This window comes from Rhineura floridana, chromosome 1 (assembly GCF_030035675.1).
Source record: "Rhineura floridana isolate rRhiFlo1 chromosome 1, rRhiFlo1.hap2, whole genome shotgun sequence".
NCBI lineage: Eukaryota > Metazoa > Chordata > Lepidosauria > Squamata > Rhineuridae > Rhineura > Rhineura floridana.
This window is the reverse complement of record NC_084480.1, coordinates 63,160,749-63,183,703: the sequence shown is the minus strand read 5'-3', so window position 1 is coordinate 63,183,703 and position 22,955 is coordinate 63,160,749. Positions and strand designations below refer to the sequence as shown.

The 22,955-nt window shown below is 41.0% G+C and overlaps 1 protein-coding gene across 1 annotated transcript in view; it reads left to right on the top strand.

The window, feature by feature from the left end:
• The window catches only part of PCSK1 (proprotein convertase subtilisin/kexin type 1), a 52,230-nt gene extending 40,134 nt beyond the window's left edge, over positions 1–12,096 (top strand). The window contains exons 9-14 of the mRNA XM_061608850.1: positions 1,886–1,986; positions 3,124–3,357; positions 4,362–4,519; positions 6,736–6,869; positions 9,095–9,256; positions 11,056–12,096. Coding sequence (XP_061464834.1) covers positions 1,886–1,986; positions 3,124–3,357; positions 4,362–4,519; positions 6,736–6,869; positions 9,095–9,256; positions 11,056–11,415 — 1,149 coding nt within the window. The 3' untranslated portion in view covers positions 11,416–12,096. The remainder of the gene's footprint in view (positions 1–1,885; positions 1,987–3,123; positions 3,358–4,361; positions 4,520–6,735; positions 6,870–9,094; positions 9,257–11,055) is intronic.
• Positions 12,097–22,955: the final 10,859 nt, after the last annotated feature.

The following is a 22,955-nucleotide window of genomic DNA, read 5'->3' as shown; positions in this document are numbered from 1 at the left end:
ATTGTTGGATTACAACTCCTGAACATTGGCTGCACTGGCTGAGGCAGAGGGAAACTGAAGTCCAGCATATCTGAAGGGCCACAGAGTTCCCTGTTCCTGCCAGAGCTTGGAAAAGTTACTTTTTAAAACTACAACTTCCATCAGCCCCAGCCAGCATGGCCACTGGATTGGGCTGATGGCAGTTGTAATTCAAAAAAGTAACTTTTCCAAGCGCTGGTTCCTGCTGTAACCAGTGATGCCCTGCTCTTTCTACTGACTGAGAGGCTGAATCCATATGTGCTTCTTTTGGTTAGTGTTTTTGCAGTCTGTCATACAAAGCAGTGGCCTGGTGTCCACTTTAACTGCAAGAATGCCAAAGCTATTTATTATGTGCAGCAGCTCACTGCAATTTACCAGGAATTATCACCACTAACCTCTTCGTTAGTAAGATGCAAGCATGTTGATAATGGCTGGATCCCCATGGCAAACCATTGCAAACACACAGCCACTGGTTTGCATAAATCAGGCTTCTCTTTTACATTGGGAGGGGGATATTAGATTGAAATTGCCCTCCCCACTCTTGAAAATTTTTCACACACACCAAAAAACCTTCCAAAGTGCCTTCTCTTTAGTGTGCTATGTCCTATGATTTTCACAGGGATCAATTTCAAACAAACACCTCCTCAAATGAAACTGAGATTGAATAGCCTCTACACGAGGACTGTTCCACTTCTGGCACCATGGAAATGAAATGGGTCTTACTATTAAGGGGAAGTGGAACCAAACGGTTTGAGGCAAGTGTTAGCTTCCATAGAGATTCAAATCACACTCTGACCTCATGTTGCCCTGATGCCTCCCTTTTGCGATGACCTGCTTGCCTCTCAACTCAGCCCAACTACTGGCTTTTTGTTTTGTGTTACTTTTCTCTTGGGCATGCTGAACCAGTAGATCTCTTGAATTACTCACACTCACTGCATTTAAGGGCCCCATCAAGGAAAAGCCATTGTCTACATTCATGGGGAGACAATGGTGTGGGACGTAGCTATGTCATTGGCCCCTCCCACCTGATCTCCTGAGTTCAAATGTTGCCCAAGTGGCATAAGATGTGATTGCATAGAAGTGGCAATCACGCTACTCCTATAACATGGATGGGGATAAAACTGTCTTGATGAGAAACAGAGGTGGAGGGTCAAAAAAACTAAAGTGAGATTGGGCAGAAATACCAGCCTTCCAAATCCTTGTGGTTGACTCATAAAGCTCTCATGTACATGCACATATTAGTTCTCTACTTCCACAAATTGTACCTTTGCTTGTAGGCATGTGAGGTACTTTAAGTGGAGAACTTCATTTTCTAATAAACCATCTGCATCATTTCCCAAATTACAGTGTTGTGCTTCTGTTGAAGGGGAAGAACATTCACTCTCAACCTCTGTGTAATTTTTAAGCCAGCAATCATTTTAAAACGTCCCAGGCCCAATATAATGATATGTTTTATGATTGATTGGTAACCCTGGAACACTTATTTTTATGCTACTTGGGATCTCAGAATAAGGCAAGCTGCTTGACGTGGGCCTATTTTTCTTTAATGCAAGACATTCAGATACAAATGTAGCTTAAGAAGAGCCTTCCAATCTAAACCAAATTATTTTATCAGAAAGGGGCAAAGATGCTCTAAGGCTGGGACTCATTACAGAACACAGGAACTAGATCTGGACTTAGTTATGCTCAGGGTAAACCTATTGAAAGCAGTGAGACTTATATTAAGCATGACTAGCATAAGTCACATTGGTTTGAATGGCTCTACTCTAAGAGTAACTAAGTCTAGATCCAACCCATAGACAAGACTGTTTAGTGAACAGAGATGGTAAACTCAGATTCTGCAATGTTTGGTATTTATTTCCTTCAGATAAGTGCTGATCTTCATAATGAATGCACCTTCACTCACACTGGGACCTCTGCTTCTGCTCCTTTAGCTGCAGGGATTTTTGCGCTAGCACTCGAAGCCAAGTAAGTCTTCTTAAACTCCCTTTTAGTACCCTCTCTCTTTCTTGTTCTCATAACTCTAGAAATAATGGCAACACCCTCTCCAGTAGTTCAGGGCCTTTAAGGTCAGCTGCATTTGCTTTAACCAGATACAACAGCTTCCCAAAGTGTTTAAACTTGGCTCTAGACTTAATCAGTCTTAGAGTAGATCAATGGGACTCCAGTTAGTCATGACTAACAGGGCAATTAGTATCCCACTTACCTGTGAGTAAGCCCCACTGAATTCAGTTTGGACTTACAGTACTTCTGAGCAAGCATGCTTAGAATTATGTTGTAACTAAAATCTCATAGATTCCATTGGGTCTACCCTAAGCATGTCTAAGGCAGCAATCCAATACTCACTTACCTCGGAGTAAGTCCCACTGAATCCAGTAGACATGTATTGGATTGCACGGTCAGTATGGATCACAGTAAAAATAAAAGCCACAGGTATTGTCAAATATTTATTTAGGTCACGCAGGTATAGATGCCCTGCAGGTTTCAGGATGGTGATCTTCCCAGAGGCTGGATGAAATCTGGGGGTACAAAGCTTTCATTCATTCATTCATTCATTCATTTATTCAGTCATTTTTATTTATATCCCGCCCTTCCTCCCAACAGGAGCCCAGGGTGGCAAAGATCATCCAAAAATCTATATGGTCTTCCTCATTCTAATTACAAAACTGCATTCTAAAATGCTTAAATTGAAGGCTAGAATGGGGAAGACTGTTAATAAATATATAAAGGTGAATAAATATTTAATAGAATAACAAATATTGTATAATAGTGTAACGTTGAACATCTAGCCTACTATTTCTGCTCACACAACCAAATTCCCTGTTCTGTAAATAGGTACCTGCTTAAAGCAGGGGATCTTCCTTTATATTTTCAGGGGCAAAAACATGGACATCCCAGTAGGGAGACACTAATTGTTGGGGCTATGTGAAGAAGAGCAGAGAGAATGAAAGTTCCAGATATTTTGCTAAGAGCACCAACTTTCCTAAGGGTAGCCCCACCTGCTGGAAATAATGTGTTAACTTGTAGGGGGGGGATCCAATGGATTGTGGCCAAAGACCATTGAGTGAGCTATTTAGAAATTGACTAGAATTTTGTTTGTGATAGTCCTAATCTAACCTGGAGGGATATGCAACATTTGGTAGTCTGGACATCTGAATTCGATCCGTTGGCCAACAATCCAGGGTGGAAGAAGAATGGAGCTGGACTGATGGTGAACAGCAGATTTGGATTTGGATTGCTCAATGCTAAAGCACTGGTAGATCTGGCTGACCCTAAAACCTGGAAAGGAGTACCAGAAAAGAAAGAGTGCATTGTTAAGGATAGCAGCTTTGAACCAAGGTAAGAATTGTTAGTTACTAGCCGATGTCTACTGCCAATGTTTTTTTATCTGAAGGCTGAAGACACTTAAAATCAGAAGTGGGCCACTAGATGGGGTGCCGGAGCCCATATGCTAGCTTCCCAGCAGGAGAGGCACTGTTGCTTACTGGGAGGGAGAAAGGAAATGACAAGGTGGGGAATGTTGGTGAGGTGCAAATACACTGGCAGGAGCACTGGATTGCCTCTGCTGGTGCATTTGCATTGCATCTATCTCCCCGCCCAGTAACTGACAGTAATCCACCTGCTGGAAAGCCAGCATAGTGGCTGTGTCCCAGCCAGCAAGCTGGTGATGTGCTTCTGTCAAAAATGTTCCTGGTGGACTGCTTCCCTTTCATGAGTATCAGGACAAGAAGGAGGAGAAGAATGTGAGAAGGACCACAGTTCAGTGGTAGTAAAGCACCTGCTTTGTACATAGAAGGTCCCAAGTTCAATCCAGCCAAAGTCTATCAGGTAGCAGGCAATGTCTGAGACCCTGGATTGCTGCCACCAGTCTGAGCAGTCAGTGCTGATGTCTCCTCTGATTTGCCATCCCCATCCCCAGCACCAAGTAGCTGTGAGCTACCTTTCAATATTTCCCACAAGTATCTCAGACCAGTGCTATGTAGCATGGTAATCTGAGTCATGGGAAATTTATTTCCAAGCTACCTCATGGAGGAAGCCCAGAGCAAACATCAATGCCCATGGGTCCTTGCACCTACCTGAGATTGTCACATCAGATGCTGATGCTGCACCTGTGAACTATCAGGGGTTTCCCATACACTAGGAAGAAAAACAGTTATACATATTTCTGCTTCCCTTGTTCATTCACTTAGAATTTATCTCTAAGGAGTTTTACATGAACAGTAAATGAAGCAAGATGCCCATATCTTTCCATTAGACAATATCACAATGGTCAAATAAAAGTAACAGAATTTCATGGAATAAATGACGAAAATAACTGGACAATTTCCTTATAACATTTCCAGGTTGTTAAGAGCTAGCGGTGAAGTTACTATTGAAATTCCCACAACAGCTTGTGAAGGTCAAGAAAATGCCATTAAATCCCTGGAACATGTACAGTTTGAAGCAACAATTGAATATTCCCGCAGAGGTGATCTTCATGTGACCCTAACTTCTCCATCAGGTATAGGAGACAAACTGTCCATTTCTGCTATACCTAGTAATTGTATCCCAGGCCAGTGGCAGCTGGTAGCTCCATGTCAATGGAGCAGTGGAATCTACTCCTGGTTTTTAGTCCAGACTTTCAAGACAGGTCCTTGAAAGTTCAGACTAAAACCAGGAGTGGATTCCACTGCCTCACTGACATGGAACCACCAGCTGCCATTGGCCTAGGCATACTTCTTTCTTTCTTTCTTTCTTTCTTTCTTTCTTTCTTTCTTTCTTTCTTTCTTTCTTTCTTTCTTTCTTTCTTTCTTTCTTTCTTTCTTTCTTTCTACTGCATTGTAATATTTTGGGAGACACAAGGATTTAGCAACTCTTTGGGAAGTGCAATACTTATCAGCACACCTAAAAGCCTAAAATGTCAAACTAAAAATGTGCATCAGTGATGGCACTCTTGGATAGCAAGGTATTGTTTGCCAATATTAAGTGCTTCTGCATGTTGACTCGACATGCATATTACTATGTATTATTATCTTGTACCAAAATCAAGCAGATATTTGCTTCAGAGATTTTCATACGTTTCAGAGGGGGTGGGGCAGCCACTGTAATGTTCTTGATACATGTGATTTGTGAATAAGATAAAGAGAAACCCCCAAAGAGTCTAAAGGAAAAGGAAACAAAAGCCCAAAGGGAATAAAAAAGGGAACAAAAATCTTCCCCATCTGATATACTTTGTTCCTGACTCCAGCTCACTTCTTGGAAAATTCATTTATCCTAGAAGTAAAGGAAGAGATAGCCATGTCTAATGTGCCCCTTGTCACAATAGGCAAGGACAAACAATGGCTCAGGCATTTGCAAAGGTACTGTACCTGGGCTCTGCGTAGAATGATTTTGCTGAATGTATACATGGGACACTTTTTCAATGATTTCAGGGGATGGGGCAAAAGGGTCTTAAGAAAAAGTGGGGGCAGCCAATGGAGGTAACCATATTTTTTAAAACCAAGAATGCCCTGGGAAAGGAGCTACACATCATGGTGTAGCATCATTCCCATTGGGCCATTCTCAAGGAAGAACACCTGCAAAGATGCTGTTTCTTATTGCAGAAAGTCTCTGAAAATGCCCATCACCACTTTCACATGGGACTAAATTGCAGGAGCACTTCTTTGGCTTAGCCTTAGTTAAATCATGTGCATGGAAGTCTCTGCTAAGACCTATAGTCTAAAGTGAGGAGATCCAGCAGAGTTATAATTGAAATATAAGGTTCCCTTAAGGAGGTCATGCAGCGCTTAAACTATCTGCAACCAGCCATTATTGTCTTGGCAACATAATTCTTCTATAACAGAACTCTCCGAGCTTATAGGTTCTATGCCACACACCAAGGGATGTATTTATTTTATTTTATTTTTTATGGTAGGGTGATTCATGGCCAAAATACCAATCACAATGGCTCTTACCAGCTCTCATCAAAATTAGCAGCGAGCCCTTCTGATGCTTCATCCATTTTTTTGGTAGCACAAGAAAAAAATAGTGTGAGAAATTATGATTCTTGTCAGTTTGGAAAATAGGGAAGCCACCTTTCTTATCGACTCATTTATGTTGTAATCTCCAACTTGCTTACTCCAGAGCACTTCTATTGTCATCACTAGGGCCACTGTAAAGTAAATGTGTTGCAGGTTGTAGAATAAGTTAGAGAAGAGAAAATAGGAAAGGTCATCGCTCAATGCCAGAGCACGTGCTTTGATTGTAGAAAATTCCAGTTCAATTCCTGGCATCGCCAGGGCTGGGAAAGACCACCGTCTGAACCTGCTGACAATCAGTGTAGAGCGGCTGCCAATATAGACCAGCCTTTCCCAACCTTTGGGTTCCCAGATGTTGCTTGACTACAATTCTTATAATTCCTGCAGCCTAATTTCTAAACCTCCGAGAAGTCATACCATGAATTCAGTTGTAAGACATTGACTGGTATTGCTCAATATGCTGAATTACTTTGGCCGCATATTAAGAGCTACAGGTGCTCTGTATCTCCTTTGATGCCAAATCCAGATATTACAGTGCTGGAGGGACAACAAGCTGTTCCCTTATTGCTTTTATCCTCAGTAAACCTAAGTGGCAGAAGCTGTGAAACTCAGGGTCATCAGTCAGCTATGAACTGATACTGAATGTATGTCTCTGCTAAGCCACATCAACTTTCCTTATGTGACCTTATATTGGGATGCTTATTCCTTTAATCTGATATAGGAACCAGCACAGTCTTACTGGCTGAACGGCAAAGAGATAAATCACCGAATGGCTTTAAAGATTGGGATTTTATGTCAGTTCACACCTGGGGAGAGGATCCAAAAGGCACATGGACTTTAAAAATTGTTGATATGGTAAGTAAGGAAAGGTTTTGAAATAGTCCTATGCATGGATAATATTATAAGGAGACAGAAGAGTACATCCCCTTCCCCACCAGAATGAGAAGCAAGGAAATATGATCAGCTTCACAAATAACCCAGATTTTGAGAGCCACAAATCACCATCAGAATTCAGAATAGTGTTTATTGTGTTAAGCCATAGGCCATAGCAAAATAAAATAAGGTACCCAAAATTCATTAAAAGTGCAGTAGTCACAATTAAACAATACATAAATATATATACATATCCTTAACATAAACAGGGCTTTGCTTCTAAGACAAATAAACATTACTACAGAAAAAATATATATCTAGATATAGATATAGATAAGGATATATTGAAGTGACATTAGGAAATCAGGATGTATTTAGTGCGCTCACTAAACTTATGTATTTAGTTATTTACATTTTATTTTGTGACATTTCATATGAAAGTGCAGTGTATAAACACTGAAATAAAAATTGTTTGTACTTGTTAGACATCTTATAAACAAGTTCTCTAGGTAGAGAAAATTTCAAATAGGCAAAATATGATCACTTTCCTTTACTTTAAAATGGTAGACCAGGCTGGTGAGGGCAGAAATAGTGTCCATCTGTGTTTGGCTCTATTAGTAAAAAATGAATGTAACCTCTTGTTACAGAACTATGGCTTCTTTGTAAACTGCCTAGAGGTTTTGTTTATTTTATTTATTTATTTATTTATTAGATTTATATGTCACCCTTCCTACCAGTAGCAGCCCAGGGCAACAATCAAGTAGTATACAAATTTATTTATTTTATTGAACAATTTGTATATCTTATTGCTGAATAATTTTAATGTTTTTATGGGTGAGGTGTCCTTCTGGGTTTATTTGGTTTTTTTGGAGTGGAGGGGAGTTTGCTCAAGGATGTGATATTTTACTCTAAGGTGCAAGATATGCATTTACTTTGGGATGGAACTATAATTTCCCTCATCCAGTATTTGGCTCAAAGTTGCATGCATAACTCTAGTTGCATACAAAAGTAGCCTGCTCCTGAACAGAGTCTGGAATAGGAATAACTTACACCAGCTTAATTTAAGTGGTGTAAATTCTGCCAGTTTCCTATACCTAGGATTGCTGTGTAAGTCTAGACCCAGCCCAAAATTAATAATGCCTGTTATGAGCCCTCAAATGGAAAAGTTGGCTGAATATTGTAACCTTTTAAAGTCATGTGAGAACACTTTGTGTAAAGAGATTTGAACTTTAACACAAACTGGGTTATCCAGACTGCAGCATTTTCTCAGCTCTTGGCATCACATTATTCTAGAAAATAATTTTGTACTAATTAAGATTCTGCGCCTTAATCACTGCTACCCATGCGATCATCACTGAGATTCACTGCAGCTATGAATAAGTACAATTTGTCATTAGGTCCTTAGAAGAACAGCTGTTTGCTTGTTGAACAGTTGTTTGTTACTTCAGATACAAAATGTTATTAGTATTATTTAAAAATATGTACAAGATCTATATGTATTTGTCTCCATGTAAGATGTCAAAATTGTAAAAATTGTGAGTTGCATAACAAGCTAAAACTATTTGATGGTGTTACTAGGTGGATCCACTAAAACAGTGACCTTCCACATGTTTTTGGACTCTTTCCCATCAGCCCCAACCAGCATGGCCAGTAGTCAGGGTGGGATGATGGGAGTTGTAGTCTGGTAACAGCTGGATGGCTACAGGATATACCTATAACCTGAGCTTGGAAAAGTTACTTTTTTGAACTACAACTCCCATCAGCCCAATCCAGTGGCCATGCTGGCTGGGGCTGATGGGAGATGTAGTTCAAAAAAGTAACTTTTCCAAGCTCTGCCTATAACTTAGTTTGGTTGGAAATTACTGGTGTGGTGCTTCTAATCAATGAATTGAAACAAAACAGCATTGTTTTTAATAATCGTTCCATGCTTAATCTCTGAACATTGAGACAGAAGTAGTTAGTTGTGTGGTTGCTTTAGAGAGTATGTGTGATTTATTTTAACATAACTGGGGTACGAAAAATTAGTACAACAGGCCAATGTGTGGATTTGAAAGAGCAACACAAACTCTGCATTGAGTGGTTAAGTTTATATTCAGCCATTCTGCGTAACATTTGTGTACTCTTGAAGTCATTGTCACCCTTTTTTTTTTCTGGTGCCTGACACCTATACAGCATAGAAGCCTAATTCTTATGCTATTATCCCTCAGTCTAGAAGACTGCAAAATGAAGGAAGCATTGTGAACTGGAAATTGATTTTGCATGGCACTTCAACCCGGCCTGAGCACATGAAGCAACCTCGTATCTATACATCATACAACACTGTCCAAAATGACAGGAGAGGTGTGGAAAAAATGACAGACTTTGTAGAGGTATCAATCCACTCTTGTCATGCCCATCTATATTTTCCTTGAAGCAGTGGAATCAAATTGGAGGACACTTTCCCTTTCTAAATGTGCTTGTCTTTCCAGATTTACTCCATTCTCTGGTCTATATATTCCTAATTAATGTATAGAATTCCCTGGCACAAGATGTGATGGTGGCTGTTAGCTTTAAAAGGGACTAGACAAATTCATGAAGGATATAACAGCAACTGTTAGTCATGATAGCTTCATGCAGCCTTCGCCAGCCTGGTGACCTCCAAATGTTTTGGACTACAATTCCCATCAGCCCCACCTTGTGAGGCTGTGATGAGCAGGTTGCTGGACTAGATGGATCTTTGACCTAAAAGGGTTCTGTTTGTGTTGGCACATGATCGCTGTTTGGAAAGTACATGAAGGTCTTGCTTGTGCTGATGCACAACCTATTGCCAGTCTTCTTTTTCCCAGGTAGGGATGTGCTAAAATTCCTCCAGTTCGGATGTGGTACTGAATTTTCCATTAATTCACTTACTCTGTCATTGCAATTGGATTTTTTCGTAGTGATTTTCTGTGGCTATTTTTGAAAACAGATTTTTTTTAAAAAAATCTGCCTCTAAAATATCGATATTAAGAATGATAATTATATCGATATTTCCTTTCATTTATCAATATTTCATTTATCAATATTTCTTTTTAAAATATCAATATTTCCTTTAAATATTAATATTTACTTTTAAAATATTGATATTAATATCAATATTTTTTGTGAGGGGAAAAACAGATTGGTAAAAGCAGCAGCTAGCAGACAAAGAATGAACTTGAATCAATACTGGCCTCTTAAGTTGACAGAATGCTTTTGAAGTGGCCCCAGCCAACAGATTCCCATCTCTAATCCCAGGTCACCTTTATTAAATGGCATAGAATCAGAGGTTCTTAGAAATCACTTTCTCCCGTATGAGAGAACTTTGTTTTACTTCTGAGGCCTATCTCTGTACATCCCCTCATCTCCAGCAGATGTACAGTAGGCAGGGCATGAGAAAAAGTCTTTTCAGTTGTGGTCCCCAAGATTGTGGAATCATCTCCTGAGAGAAGTATGCTTGGCCCCTTTGTTGCCCACTTGTAGATAGGCCTTGAAAACAGTTCTCTTTCCCTTAGTGCATTGACCTCACTGCTACTAGTCCCTTATCATAGCTACCACCTGCCTGCTTGCTAGGCAGAGAGCCTAGCAAAAGTGCCCCAGCCTATAGATCAATGAAATAGATAGATTTCATATATCTATAGACTGTGTTTTATGGATTTTATAGATCTGTAGGCTGGGACACTGAATTCTGGGTAAATTACAATAGCTGTCAACCACCACAGATAGAAGCCAAGCTTCATTCACATTCAAAAGTGGTACCACCAGTGGCCCAACAGGGATGGTGAGGAGTGGCAGCGCTGTCAGGTTAGGTCAGTGAGGGGCCCTTCTGAACCCCTGGAGCTCTTAGTGCCCAACATGGCTGACTGCTGGCATTGGGCCGGAACACAAAAGAACTTTGTTTACTCATATCATGTTGCATGGGCTGTTCACATCTAAATGAGGACCTATTTAATAACCACACTGGCACATAATAGCTGTGGGGAAAATTGAATGTTCTGGCCCTCAGCCCATGAACATCTAGGTGTATGCATTCACCCCCACAAGCAGCATTCACTGTTTGGCTCTTGGGGCATCCAGTTCATTCAGCATTTGCATGAAACACGTGAACTTCTACTCAATGGCTCTTGATATTTGACACCTTCATATATTTATATATATATATATATTTCAGGACCACACCACACAGGAGAACCTGAGTGAAAAAACCAAGGTGACAGAAAGTACCGCTGGCACAGAGACAACACAGGAGATGGCCTTATTGGACGCAATGCTCCGGTTACTGCAAAATGCATTTCGTGGCCAGATGGGTGGGAATCGAGTACCAAAGAAGACACTAAATGAAAATCCAAACATTCCATATGAGCATTTCTATCGAGCTCTCGAGAAACTAAACCAAGCCTCCCAATTGAGAGACTCAGAGGAGTCTCTGTATAGTGACTATATTGACCTTTTTTACAATTCCAAACCCTACAAACATCGGGATGACAGACTACTCCAAGCCTTGGTTGATATTCTGAATGACAAAGATTAAAAAATAGAGAGAGTAAGGCACTAGGTTGGAAACATTCACACCCACCCCATCTTCATAACACTCCTCATTTCAACCTGACTCCCACTTATTCAATTTGCATGATCACAATTCTTATTGCTTTCTATATACTAACTACCTAAAGAATGGGAGAAAAGGAAAAGGCTGCTGCCAGTTATGAGGTAAGCTCCACTTTATTCAAAGCTTTCAATAATCCTGAGAGTAGGCAGCTTCATTCAGGAATGAAATAAAAACATAAATGTTGAGTAAACACTAGAAATTCCCTTCTTCACAAGCTACAAACAAATATATGAGCACTGATTTCTATTAGCCCTATCAAAAAATTTATGTTAGCAAACACAGTCTATGACAGTGTTTCAGGCAGAACAAAAGCTGGCAACAATCTGTCTTCTCCTTGATTTTGGTGAGTTCTTCTGTCTATAGAAAATAATTCCTTCAAGAAGAAATAAGGCAGTATCATCACAAAATCCGCCCCACACCTTTCACCCCAAAATACCGAAGTTTGTCTATGAGCCCATTTTTTATATCATGTGAGGATTCACATGTAAAAATGTTCCTTTAAAAACCATTCTCTACAGCTGATCAGCTTAAACTGCTGTGGTTCAATAAATTTTCTTCATTGGTGGGGAACCTCTGTCCCATGGGCCTAATTAGGCCCGTCCAGCCATTTTGATCCAGCCACACCCACCTGATGTCATATATAGTGTCAGGTGCAAGATAGGTAAAGATGCAGCTGAGCTGACACACTGATCAGCTGATGCACTACTTTATATGTGGAGTCATTTAGCCCTATTCCACTTAACAGGAGAATTCCCTAATATATCCAAACCAGGCATGGATCTACACTTATTATACAGGTCCCAGTCTATGGTCTGAAGGCACATGAGGCCACCACCTTGCTGAACTTAAGCAGGTCTGGGTCTGGTCAGTGTGTCAGACCCACATGAGACCACCTGGGAACCACATGTATGCCACCTTGGGTTGCATGGTGAAACAAAAGTCGGGTATAAATGTGATAAATAAATAAATAAATAATCCTGGGAAATATAAATAGGATGCTGCCATCACCAGCCTGTTTTATTCAAATAAAGTAAGACATAAGCATGGGCACAAGCAGTGCTATTGTGACTAGTGCCATGCCAGTACCCGGGCATCAGGAGCCAATCAGAAGGCACCAGCTATGACCTTTCACTGGTCTTAGAACCTGATTGCCCTGCTAGGCTCTACATGTGTTAATTTTACAAAATAATGAAAGCCAGGTCCACACATTTCAAGAGGTAGACTTCCTAGAAAACTCTAAATATAATCAAAGGACTCTAAATATAAATACCAAATACTGAATATAACTAGATCTGGCATTGTCTTTCTCAGTGAAAAACATATTTGTCAACTTCCAGCAGAGAGGTTCTTTTATCCAGAATGAAAAGCTAGGGAAGAAAGGCATGAGTGCTTTTAAGAACAAATGAAAAGTGAGCATGGAACCAGTGGCGTCACTAGCGGGGTGCGGGGAGTGCGGACCGCACCCGGGTGACACCATGAGGGGGGTCACACCCAGAGCCGCCCCGTCACAGGGCAGGGCGCCCGCGCCGTTGCCCAGCAAAGGAGCCGAGAAGCGCTCCGGGTCAGTGTCGGAGCAGCCAACTCCTCCTTGGAGGCAGGCAGGCAGGTGGACAAGACCGGGAGCAGCATCAGCGGGGCAAGGGAGGAGTGCTGGCATTCCCAGGCCTGCTTCTCTTGCTGGGTGCCCCTCTGGCGCGCGCCCTCCCAAGGGCATGGGTGGCTGGCCTTGTGTGCATGTGTGCACGTGCATGCTCAGCAGGACATTTGGGGGCTTGCCAAGGAGTTACCGCACTGGGTGACACCAACCCTAGTGACGCCACTGCATGGAACCGCCATTTCAAAGCAAGATACCTAGACTGGCTTGGCTGCTTTATGAGATGTGGCAGTGCCTGTAGAGAATGCACCTTAGTCTGAATCCTGTTCAAGGCTGAAAAACAGTAAGAAAGCAAAAAAAGAGGACATGAAGAAAATAACTAGTGAAACAAAATGAGGGCATGAAGGCTGGAAGGGCAGTGAAGAGTCCAAGTGAGAAAACAAAATGTGGGAAAGCATCACTCCCACAACAACTTACTACAGGTATGGTGGATGCCATGAAAAGTGCCAAATCATCAGGTAAGGTTCAAAATAAAGTATAAATCATAATGTGTTAAATGGAATGGTACCTTTCCCTCACGTGCAAATTTTTGTACAGATTAAAGTTAAAATCTGTTGACAATGGATCCCAAATGAGGATACATTCTTGAATCAACAGGAAAATGTAAACGAGTGCGTTAAGATTAAGCTAATATAAATCTCATAGCTAAGAGATTAAATAGTGATGATAAATGGTTACATTTCTCCTCTCTGTCTAATTCTGTCTAATCAATACAATCCTAATTTCAAATCAAACTGTAGTCCACCCAATTGTTAAATATGCTTGCACTGGTTGACATCAATTGGGTTTTAAAGCAGGCATAATTGTAGCCTTGATTACAACAAGGGTTAAAAAAAATTCTCCTTGGTCCTATTTACACTGGCTGTAACCTTGAGGCATGTTCACTTGCCTTTTGATAGCATCCCTTCACTAGGAATGGCTCTCAACATGAGATAAAAAATTGGCTGTTAACCAGGGCTGGCCCTACCATGAGAAAGAGTGAGGCAGCCACCTTGAGCAGCAGATGCTGATAGGGAGGATTGGACAGAGTAGTGTGTGCCATGCAGAGTAGTGTGTGCCACGTGGTCTGCCCTGCACCTCCACTGCTTCCCTCAGATGCAGTAGAATACAGCGTCCTGTTTCCACTTTAGAAGATTCAATGGCCAGTCTGGTAGGCTTTGTACATGGAATATGGGGAGGAACCACCTTGTCTTTTGGCTCAGGCAGTGCAATGTCTTGGGCCAGATCTTCTATTAACTTAATCTTTCCCAGGTGGAAACTCTGCATACATTTCTTCCCTGTGTAATAGATGGGAAAGTAGATGAACACACAGCTTCAGTTCTTGGGATCATGACTCTTTTTTAAAAAATGTTCTTTTTATTCAATTTCTTAAGTGTACAAATAAAATTCTTCAAAGAAATATAGATGCCTACTAACATATACAACTTATACAATCAAAGCATGTATACATTTATAAATGGGATCATGACTCTTAGGACCCATTGGTGTCAATGATCATTACTTCCATGTAAGCATGCTTACAAGGACATTACTTCCATTTTCCCACTTAATCAGTTTTTTCCCCTAATGGTCGATCCAAACATTATCCAATCACAGCTCAAAAGAAGAATCGAGGTAGGCTTGTAATACTTCCCCAAAGTTCTCCTGTTTGGATCAAAATCTGAGCAAGAGAAGAACTTGCAGCCTCCCATCTCTTTGCCTCTCCGCACCCAACAACCTCTCACTTTGCCCTTGCCCCTTTTACTTTCCTTGCTGCTTCAACAGTGGAGGAAGGGAGGAGAATCCCAGCTTCTGTCTCTAATACCTTGCATGCTCCTATGGCTGCATACCAGATGCAAGGAACACTGGGTAACATAGTTTGTTCAGTTCTTTAGGCCCTACTGCCACAGCAGACACCAAAGCGGAGATGGGGAAAGGGGCCTCATTCCCTGTCCCTGCCAACACCACTAGCATCAGACAACAATAAAAGAAAGTACAGGGTGAAGTGTTTTTTTAAGGGGGAGAGGCAGGCAGTAAGTGGGCATGCAGGTCAGAGATTGTTGGATGCTCATGGGGGGCAGTGAAATATCTGACACTGTTCCATTCCCAATTCTGTCTTTGGGGTGGTTATGATAGGATCTGGAAAAAAGACTCAGAACTGGATTTTAAAGAACTTTGATAATTTCTGAGTCTGGGGGAAGATGGTTTGTTTGTTTTTTGAGAGCCTAGAGGGGTTCCCCATCCCCCCGGAATCTTAACATGAAAGTTCATATCAGCTTGGGAAAACTCTGTAAGGTTTCTATCTACTGCATTACTCAGGTGCTTCCAGATAGAGAGGTAAGCAAATTTCAGGGGCACCAACATTCCTTAGATGACATGATTGCTGTGCCAATATCCTTGCTGGTCATTGCATGATCAGCATAGATAGCACAGCAATCATTGCTGTCACAAAATCTGTAACAGGAAATCCATCCTACTCCCACCCAAAGCAAGTAGTTCTTTCTTTGAGATATTTCTCATTCTGCTTCCTGTTTTAATGTTCCTGTCACTGTTAACATGGCCTTACAATGCGCTTCTGGTGCAATTGAGTTATTCCTTACTTGCCCAATGTGAAAAAAGAATCACACTGAACTGAATCACAACTGCTCCCTACAAGTGGGATATGCAACAAAATGTTACAGTGTGTGAGGTGCTGCTCTTCAGGATTCTTGCCACTATATTCCACATCCCTCTCACCTGGTTTACTGTTTTTTCCCCCACACCAAATCAGTTAGCATTCTATGCCTGCAGAGCACTCTCAGACCTAACTGGCCTGTTTTATAGGTTCCCGCCCTTGAGGGATTCCCCCTCAAAATTGTTTGTACTCCAGAAAACCTTAGGGTTCCCTCATGCCTGCTGATGCATGTGGCTACAAAAGCAACGGCACTCACAGTCTCAACATCAAAAATAGAGGGAAAGATCGTCAGAATCAAATATATTTTCTTATAATATTAATTCCCAACCTCCCTGTTCAGCCTTTCTTACCACTCAACATATGATGTAATCTTTACACTGAAAATTGGTGGTAGATTTAATGAGGGTTTTACTCGAAAGTTCTTTAGTTCAAATAGGGAAATAGAAAGTTGTGTGATATGATAACCTAAACAGAAAGTACCAGTTGAAGTAATGATGGATGATTAACCATGGGAAAGTGGGGGGAAATGGTAATTTCCTCTCCTTGTTAAATTATCAGAACCTGGGAGTCACATCACACACAACACAGTGCTTCTAGACCTCATGAATATCTAGCTCAGATTATGAAACTTAGTGACTACTTTCTTTAGGGAACAGCAGCACAAGTAATTCTTCATTGTTTATGTGAAAATCATCATTGCACACCTTAAAGAACATCAGAAGTAATGGCCAGTAGAAGCTTACCCTTTTTGAATAAATGGTGTTTTCTTTTTTAATTTAAGATAAGTACCTATATTGTACCTCAAATTTTATGAGATCTATATTTAAATTACTCTGATACAAATTATGTTGCTTGAATGTTTCCAACCTAGAGTGCATTGTACAGACGTTAAATTATTTTTGTTAGTCTTTTCCTGGTGCCAGTATGTGTTTTGTGAAAAAGTAATATGAACGATAAATAATGTTTTATCTCAAAAAAAGAGAACATTATATTTTCTTTACAGGTATTTATAACATATTAAAGCTTTTATCAGTCACAATTTAAAAATAATAAATTATGATAAACTTTAAAAATAATACATTATAACAAACCGTTTTTTTCATTTGAGCAAAGAAAATTTGTCCAATAAAGTATTTTTGATGGCAGGTTGGGATGACAACAGCCACATGTATGTGATATGATGTGATGTTAAAAGTTTACATTTGTTTAACCATAGCTTAATACATAATACAACATAATGTGATAGCACAGCCCAGAGTGTGTGGTCTTAACATTTGTAAAGAAGTACAACACAGAGACATCACATGAACACAGTAGCTTGCAAATATTAGGCATGCCAGTGCCATGATGGGTTATGATGGGTTAATTCTGAAGACAGACATGGTAGGGCTGCCTGAAAGGACAGTGGTGCATTCGGGCAGGACTTAGGGGTAGAGATGGAAGGCCCCACTCAACAGAATAAGCAAATGCAGCAGGGCCACCTGAACGATATGTTGAGGTAAGTAAGATAGTATGCATTGCCATATAAAACAGGGGTGGCTAACCTGTGGCCCTCCAGATGTTGCTGGACAACAGCTCCCAAGATCCCTGACCACTGGCCATGCGGGTTGGGTCTGACAGTAATTGGAGTCCAAGAACATCTGCAGGACCACAGGTTAGCCACCCTTAATCTAAAGGAGTATAAGGCTATTAAGTCCAAGGGTACTAAAGCCATTAAGTCTTGAGTCTAAACTTACCTAACTGCACCACTGCTAACGGGAGAGGGAAAGCTATTGTAATAGATTAGATATAGATTAGATATAGATGTAGATAATTTTACATTATTTGACAGTGGTGGCTGCTCCACTGCAAAAGTACCAACTCATGCAGTTGTGACAAAGTAACATCCAGAGTCAGCTTGGTACACCAACATTATGCCAGAGGAAATGACACTGAACTATTGGGATGGTACTGGTAGACAGGTTTACCATGATGCGACTTAAATGCATATTTGCTGATGGAATGGGTTAAACAAACGTATTTTAAACCAGCCTAAATGCAAACCTTTTATATGACTTGTGAGAGGCAGATTCAGAAATACAAAGAATTTGACTCCCTTCAGTCACTAGAAGATAATCAGCTAACAGAATCAATCTTCTGAATAAGCCGTTGGGGAAAACATGACATCTCTGAATCAGTGGTGGGTTACCAAAAGTCCTCACCCACTGGGCCTCATTGACCTCTCATTTATGACTACTTTTAATTTGTCCCAGGTTATTATGCAGCCATAACCTTATCTCCATGATTAATAACCACATTTTTTTATCATACCCTTCCTCCAAAGAGGTGTCTCCCCATATTGTGTGCGCTCATAACATTCTATGACATAGGGTAGGAAACTAGATGTTACTTTTATTGCAGAGTTGGCATCCATGCCTTTTTTTATTATTATTAAAGAAAGTGTAATACGGGAGGCCCCAATTATTATTGGGGCTGCAGTGTGTGGGAAGGGAGATTTAACCCCTCCCTCCCAATTGTGATCCCAATGAAAATCCCATCCTGCTGCAATTTGCAGTAGAAATAAATTTCCTCACACAGTTATTATACCATGTGACACAATTGTTATATTATAATGACCAGGTAGAATGGCCAATAGGGCAGGACCCAAAGGACACGTGGTTCCATCTAGGCTCATAGCTCTCTAAGATGCAGCCAGGTGAAATTACCTTTGACAGAGACAAGTTATCTTCCACTTAGAAGACTAGACAAGAAAAGAAACTCTGTAGCCAAACAATTATCAGGAAAATAGCTCTTAATGCTGATGCTACTTCAGCTATTTAGATATCTAAGAATACACAGCAGAGAGGGATTTATTTTCCCTTGCTGTGATATTGGTAGCACAGAATAAATGCATTTGCTCTTATTTTATTAACTAATATTTTGTTTAACTATGGTTGTTATCAGTAAAATGTTCTGAGTGCTAAACATGCAATAATGCCGGCCTGTGCAGCCTGATAAGAAAGTGTACTTAGAACGAAAGATTTGCAGGTTTATTAATGAAGTCCAGAGTTCCGCCATGGAATAAAGCAATAAAAGCTTTAACTAGTAATAAAGCCAATGCCATATGTCAGTCCCATTAAAGGTAGTGAACCACTGCAGAACTCTTTCCTTTGGAGACCAAGAAGCCTGTAGCACATGGCATCACAAATATTCTTGCTAAGAAAGAAGGGAATGTTCTGTAATGCATATTCCAAAAACCAAGTCAAATAGTGCGTGGCTCAGTGACAAAGTTATATAAAAGAGATGCAAGATAATACGTTGAATAACCTGTCACAATTTTACATTGATGTAAAAAAACCTGTGCCATTCCTAGGGCCCAGGGCAAACATAACATTCCCATTTTCTAACCACACCGAAGGTTGCCTCCAGCCTGATAGTATTTTGCAAGAGGGATTCAAGCACATGCCAGAAATTCAGGTTTGCGCAATTAAAGTGGATCTAAGTACCCTATTGCAACAAATCTACTTTTTAAAATAAGAAGCACAGACTTTTTTGTGGTTTGAAACGTGATTGGGGAGTGCACTGAAGAGTGTGGGATGAACAAATTATTAACAGGAAGACCTATAAACCCCATGCAAGCAAATCAAGATGAATGTTCATTTGCCGTATCATCTCCCCACAAACATATCAGAATGAATGTTCAGTACAGACTGGGCATACTCTAACCTCCACATAAGCTTTGTACAAGCAACTCAGAATGAAAACTCAATGAGCGGGTCATCCAGAGGAGCAGTAAGACTGCATACCCCTTTCCCCAGCCCCCGCTTCCCATGTATGAATGTTCCACATCCTTCCACTGACAGCATGAAACATGGCTAAGCTGTGACCCTGAACTTTTGGAAAATGATCTCCCATGAAGTGTTATACATATGGCCCCTTCACTTTTAAACTTTTAAAAACATGTTTGTTTTCATTGCTTTTTATCATTGTTTTTGTCGTTTCTGTGTCTTAACGGATGTTTTTTACCACTCATTTTAAAGGGGTGTAATTGTTGTTAAATTGTCATTTTAATGTATTTGTACACTGCCTTGTGAGAATGTTTGTCCTAAACAGTGGGGTATATATCTTTAAATAAGTAATATAAAAATAAGATTAAAGAAAGAAAGAAAAATAAAGAGTGACATCTGCAGCAACCTTAACCATGGTTAACGCTAATCAGGGTTCCCATCCAAAGCAGGGTTTATGTTGGCTTGAAAGGCCAGGTTGACAAGAAATCTGGTTAGCATTTTGGTTAAATCTGGCATAAACATAACCTCTAATCATGGTTATGGCTCTTAGGGGAGAAGACAGACGAAAAAGCTGGAACGAGGGAACACATAATCTTATTGAGAGCAAAATTGTGTCTCCACTGGGCCTTGGGTGGTTATGGTTTTACATAATGGATGTTAAGATTTGGATGTCTCATTTTCTGTTTTTACACATTGTGCTTGCTTGCCTCCCTGCTCAGGTTCCTTGTGGCTGATCTTTCAAACAGAGAAGGGGTAGGGAACTTGTTGCCCTCCAGATGTTGTTGAACTATAATTCCCATTATTATTTATTGATTTGATTTGATTTTAATCCTTACCTGCCCTTCACCATAAGGTCCTAGGGTGGATCACAACAATTTAAAAATGTAATATTATAACCAGTTTAAAACAAATTATAATCAAGATAATAGGGTGGCTCCTAAAATATATATTTATATCCCAGGTGTCAAAGGCCAGAGTAAAGAGGTATGTCTTCAGCATATGACTGACATTGTATAATGAAGGTGCCTCTGTGGGGAGGGAATTCCACAGCTTAGGACCTGCTAGACAGTATGTCGTCTCTGGGCCACTCCACCCCGTGAAATTCTGAGAGTGGTGGCTCTACCGAGGGGCCCCCTCTTCCAATCGTAACACACAAGAAGGTCTGTAGGGAAGGAGGTAGTCCTTCATATATTTGGGGGCTTGTCATTTAGGGCTTTAAACACTATCTGCTAGGACTGTGCCGACTCCCCCATCTGCTCTATGGCTCCAGTCCATGGCTCGGAGCCATTCCCAAATAAGTTTGGGGGGGGCACATGTCTAATTAAACATATGGAGGGGAGGGGGAGAACAGGGACAATTTGCCTTGCACAATGCTATTTTGCAAAGAGCTTTCCTCCAGGAAAGCCCTTTGCAAAACAGCATCCCCCAGGATTGGTTGTTCAGCTTATGACCGGATAAAATGTTTCTTCATGATAGGATCCCCGGAGGATCGTTGCTTGTGCTAATCAGGCAGGAAGAAGAGCTGTGGCTGCCTATTCCTGCTGGATGCCCCAGACCCTGGTAGTTGTTCTGGGTCATCAAATCCAATCCATAGTGATTCATGGTTGTCAGAATCCAGCTCGGCCAAAGCCCAAAAACATCTGAATGATTTGGCTCAGGCCTACTATCCATCCTCCCTGACCATTGACAACGGGGCAGAGGGTAATGGGAGTTGGAGTCCAACTTCTGGAAAGTCACAAGTTCCCCAACCCTAACATGGAGGCATTGTGATTATTAATCTTGGTGACATTTCAGAACCTGTTGGGTCAGTTCCAGAAATGTCTGCTTAAAATCACTGCTTTCTAGAGCTTTCTAGAGCAGGCGACAGGAACAAACAAAGCTGCCTTAAACTGAATCAGACCATTGGTCTGTCTAGCTCAGTATTATCCATCTTGACTGGTAGCAGCTCTCCAGGGTTTCAAGCAGGAGTCTTTCCCAGCCCTACTTGGAGGTGCCAGGCATTGAACCTGGGACCTTCTACATGCGAAGTAGATGCTCTACCACTAAGCTATGGCCCTCCATTATTTTTGGCCACAGAGAACAATCTAGGCACACATAATTCTACCAGGGACAAGAAGTGAAAGTTAGTCTACAAAGTTCTTTCCTTTCCTATTTACTTACTTCTGCAGTGTGTGGGAGGGTGTGAAGTTGAGGCTCTGAAAGAAGTAGTTAATTACTGCATTGCGTATTGCACACATAAAGGCTGTTATCCGGTCAGTTCCATTTGCCTTTGCCGCCTACTATTTTCTAGGTCACCCAAGAAGCCAATCCAGTGTTCCTAATTGCTTTTCACATTGCCACTGCTGTTGTCAGTGAAACTACTGGAAAGAAAAGAATCATTGTAAAAGGGTACCAATATACAGTAGTTAGATGCTAACAATAAAATATGATATATTAAGAGAGTTTTCCTGTTCAGGAAAAAAAAAGTTGTTGTTAGGAATCTCCAATGTTTTAACAATGCTTCAAAACAAAGGTCCCCACCACCCACATTCCTAGCTCATCCATGTTGTTTATGAACATGTAATTTATGAATATGTGTGGCAGAATAGTGATATCCATCTCACTAAACCAGCCTTCCCTAACCTGGTCCCCTCCAGATGTTTTGGACTCCAGATCCCATCAGACCCAACCGGCATGGTCAATGGTCAGGTATTACAGGAGTTGGAGTCCCAAACTTCTGGACGGCACCAAGTTGGGGAAGGCTGCACCATCTTTTCTCTACCATCTATGAAGAAGACCAAGCAACTGCTAGTCTAAGCTGGTAGGGCTGACTTAAACCAGAGATTTTGGCAATGGGATCCAGACACCTTACTCATTGTTTCACCATAGTAGCTTTCCACCCGAGGCAGCTGTAGCACCACCACTGCAGATGGCCAGAGAGCAGTACTGCAGCTAACTGCTCAACAGGGTCAGATGATTTAAGGGGCCAATAGGCTTCCCCCTATAAATCTTTTGACGCTGGCCTGGATTCTCTGTCTGGTCAAATTGAGCAACAAAGAGAGTTGTTCTCCTCTCTCCCTTGGTTTGGTTCTCCTGCCTGGGTCAGTATTTGCTTGTTTCCAGGGCCAAATTAGATGTAACCAATATAGCACATATTCTTATGCACATGTCTGTCCAGTTCATACATAAAGCAGGGTAGGGGTGGTGGGATCTATTTTTCTTTTACAGAAACAGGAATACATAGGTAAGGGTAGCTTCGGGCAACAGAACACAGCAATCTATGGTTTAGGAGAGTTATCTCCTCTCATCCATGCATCCTTCTGCTTATTAGGCAGGCATTGTGGCTAGAGTCTCACATTTGGACCAGGGTGACTGACTAGGTCCATAGGTGCTCAGCTATGAAGCTAAC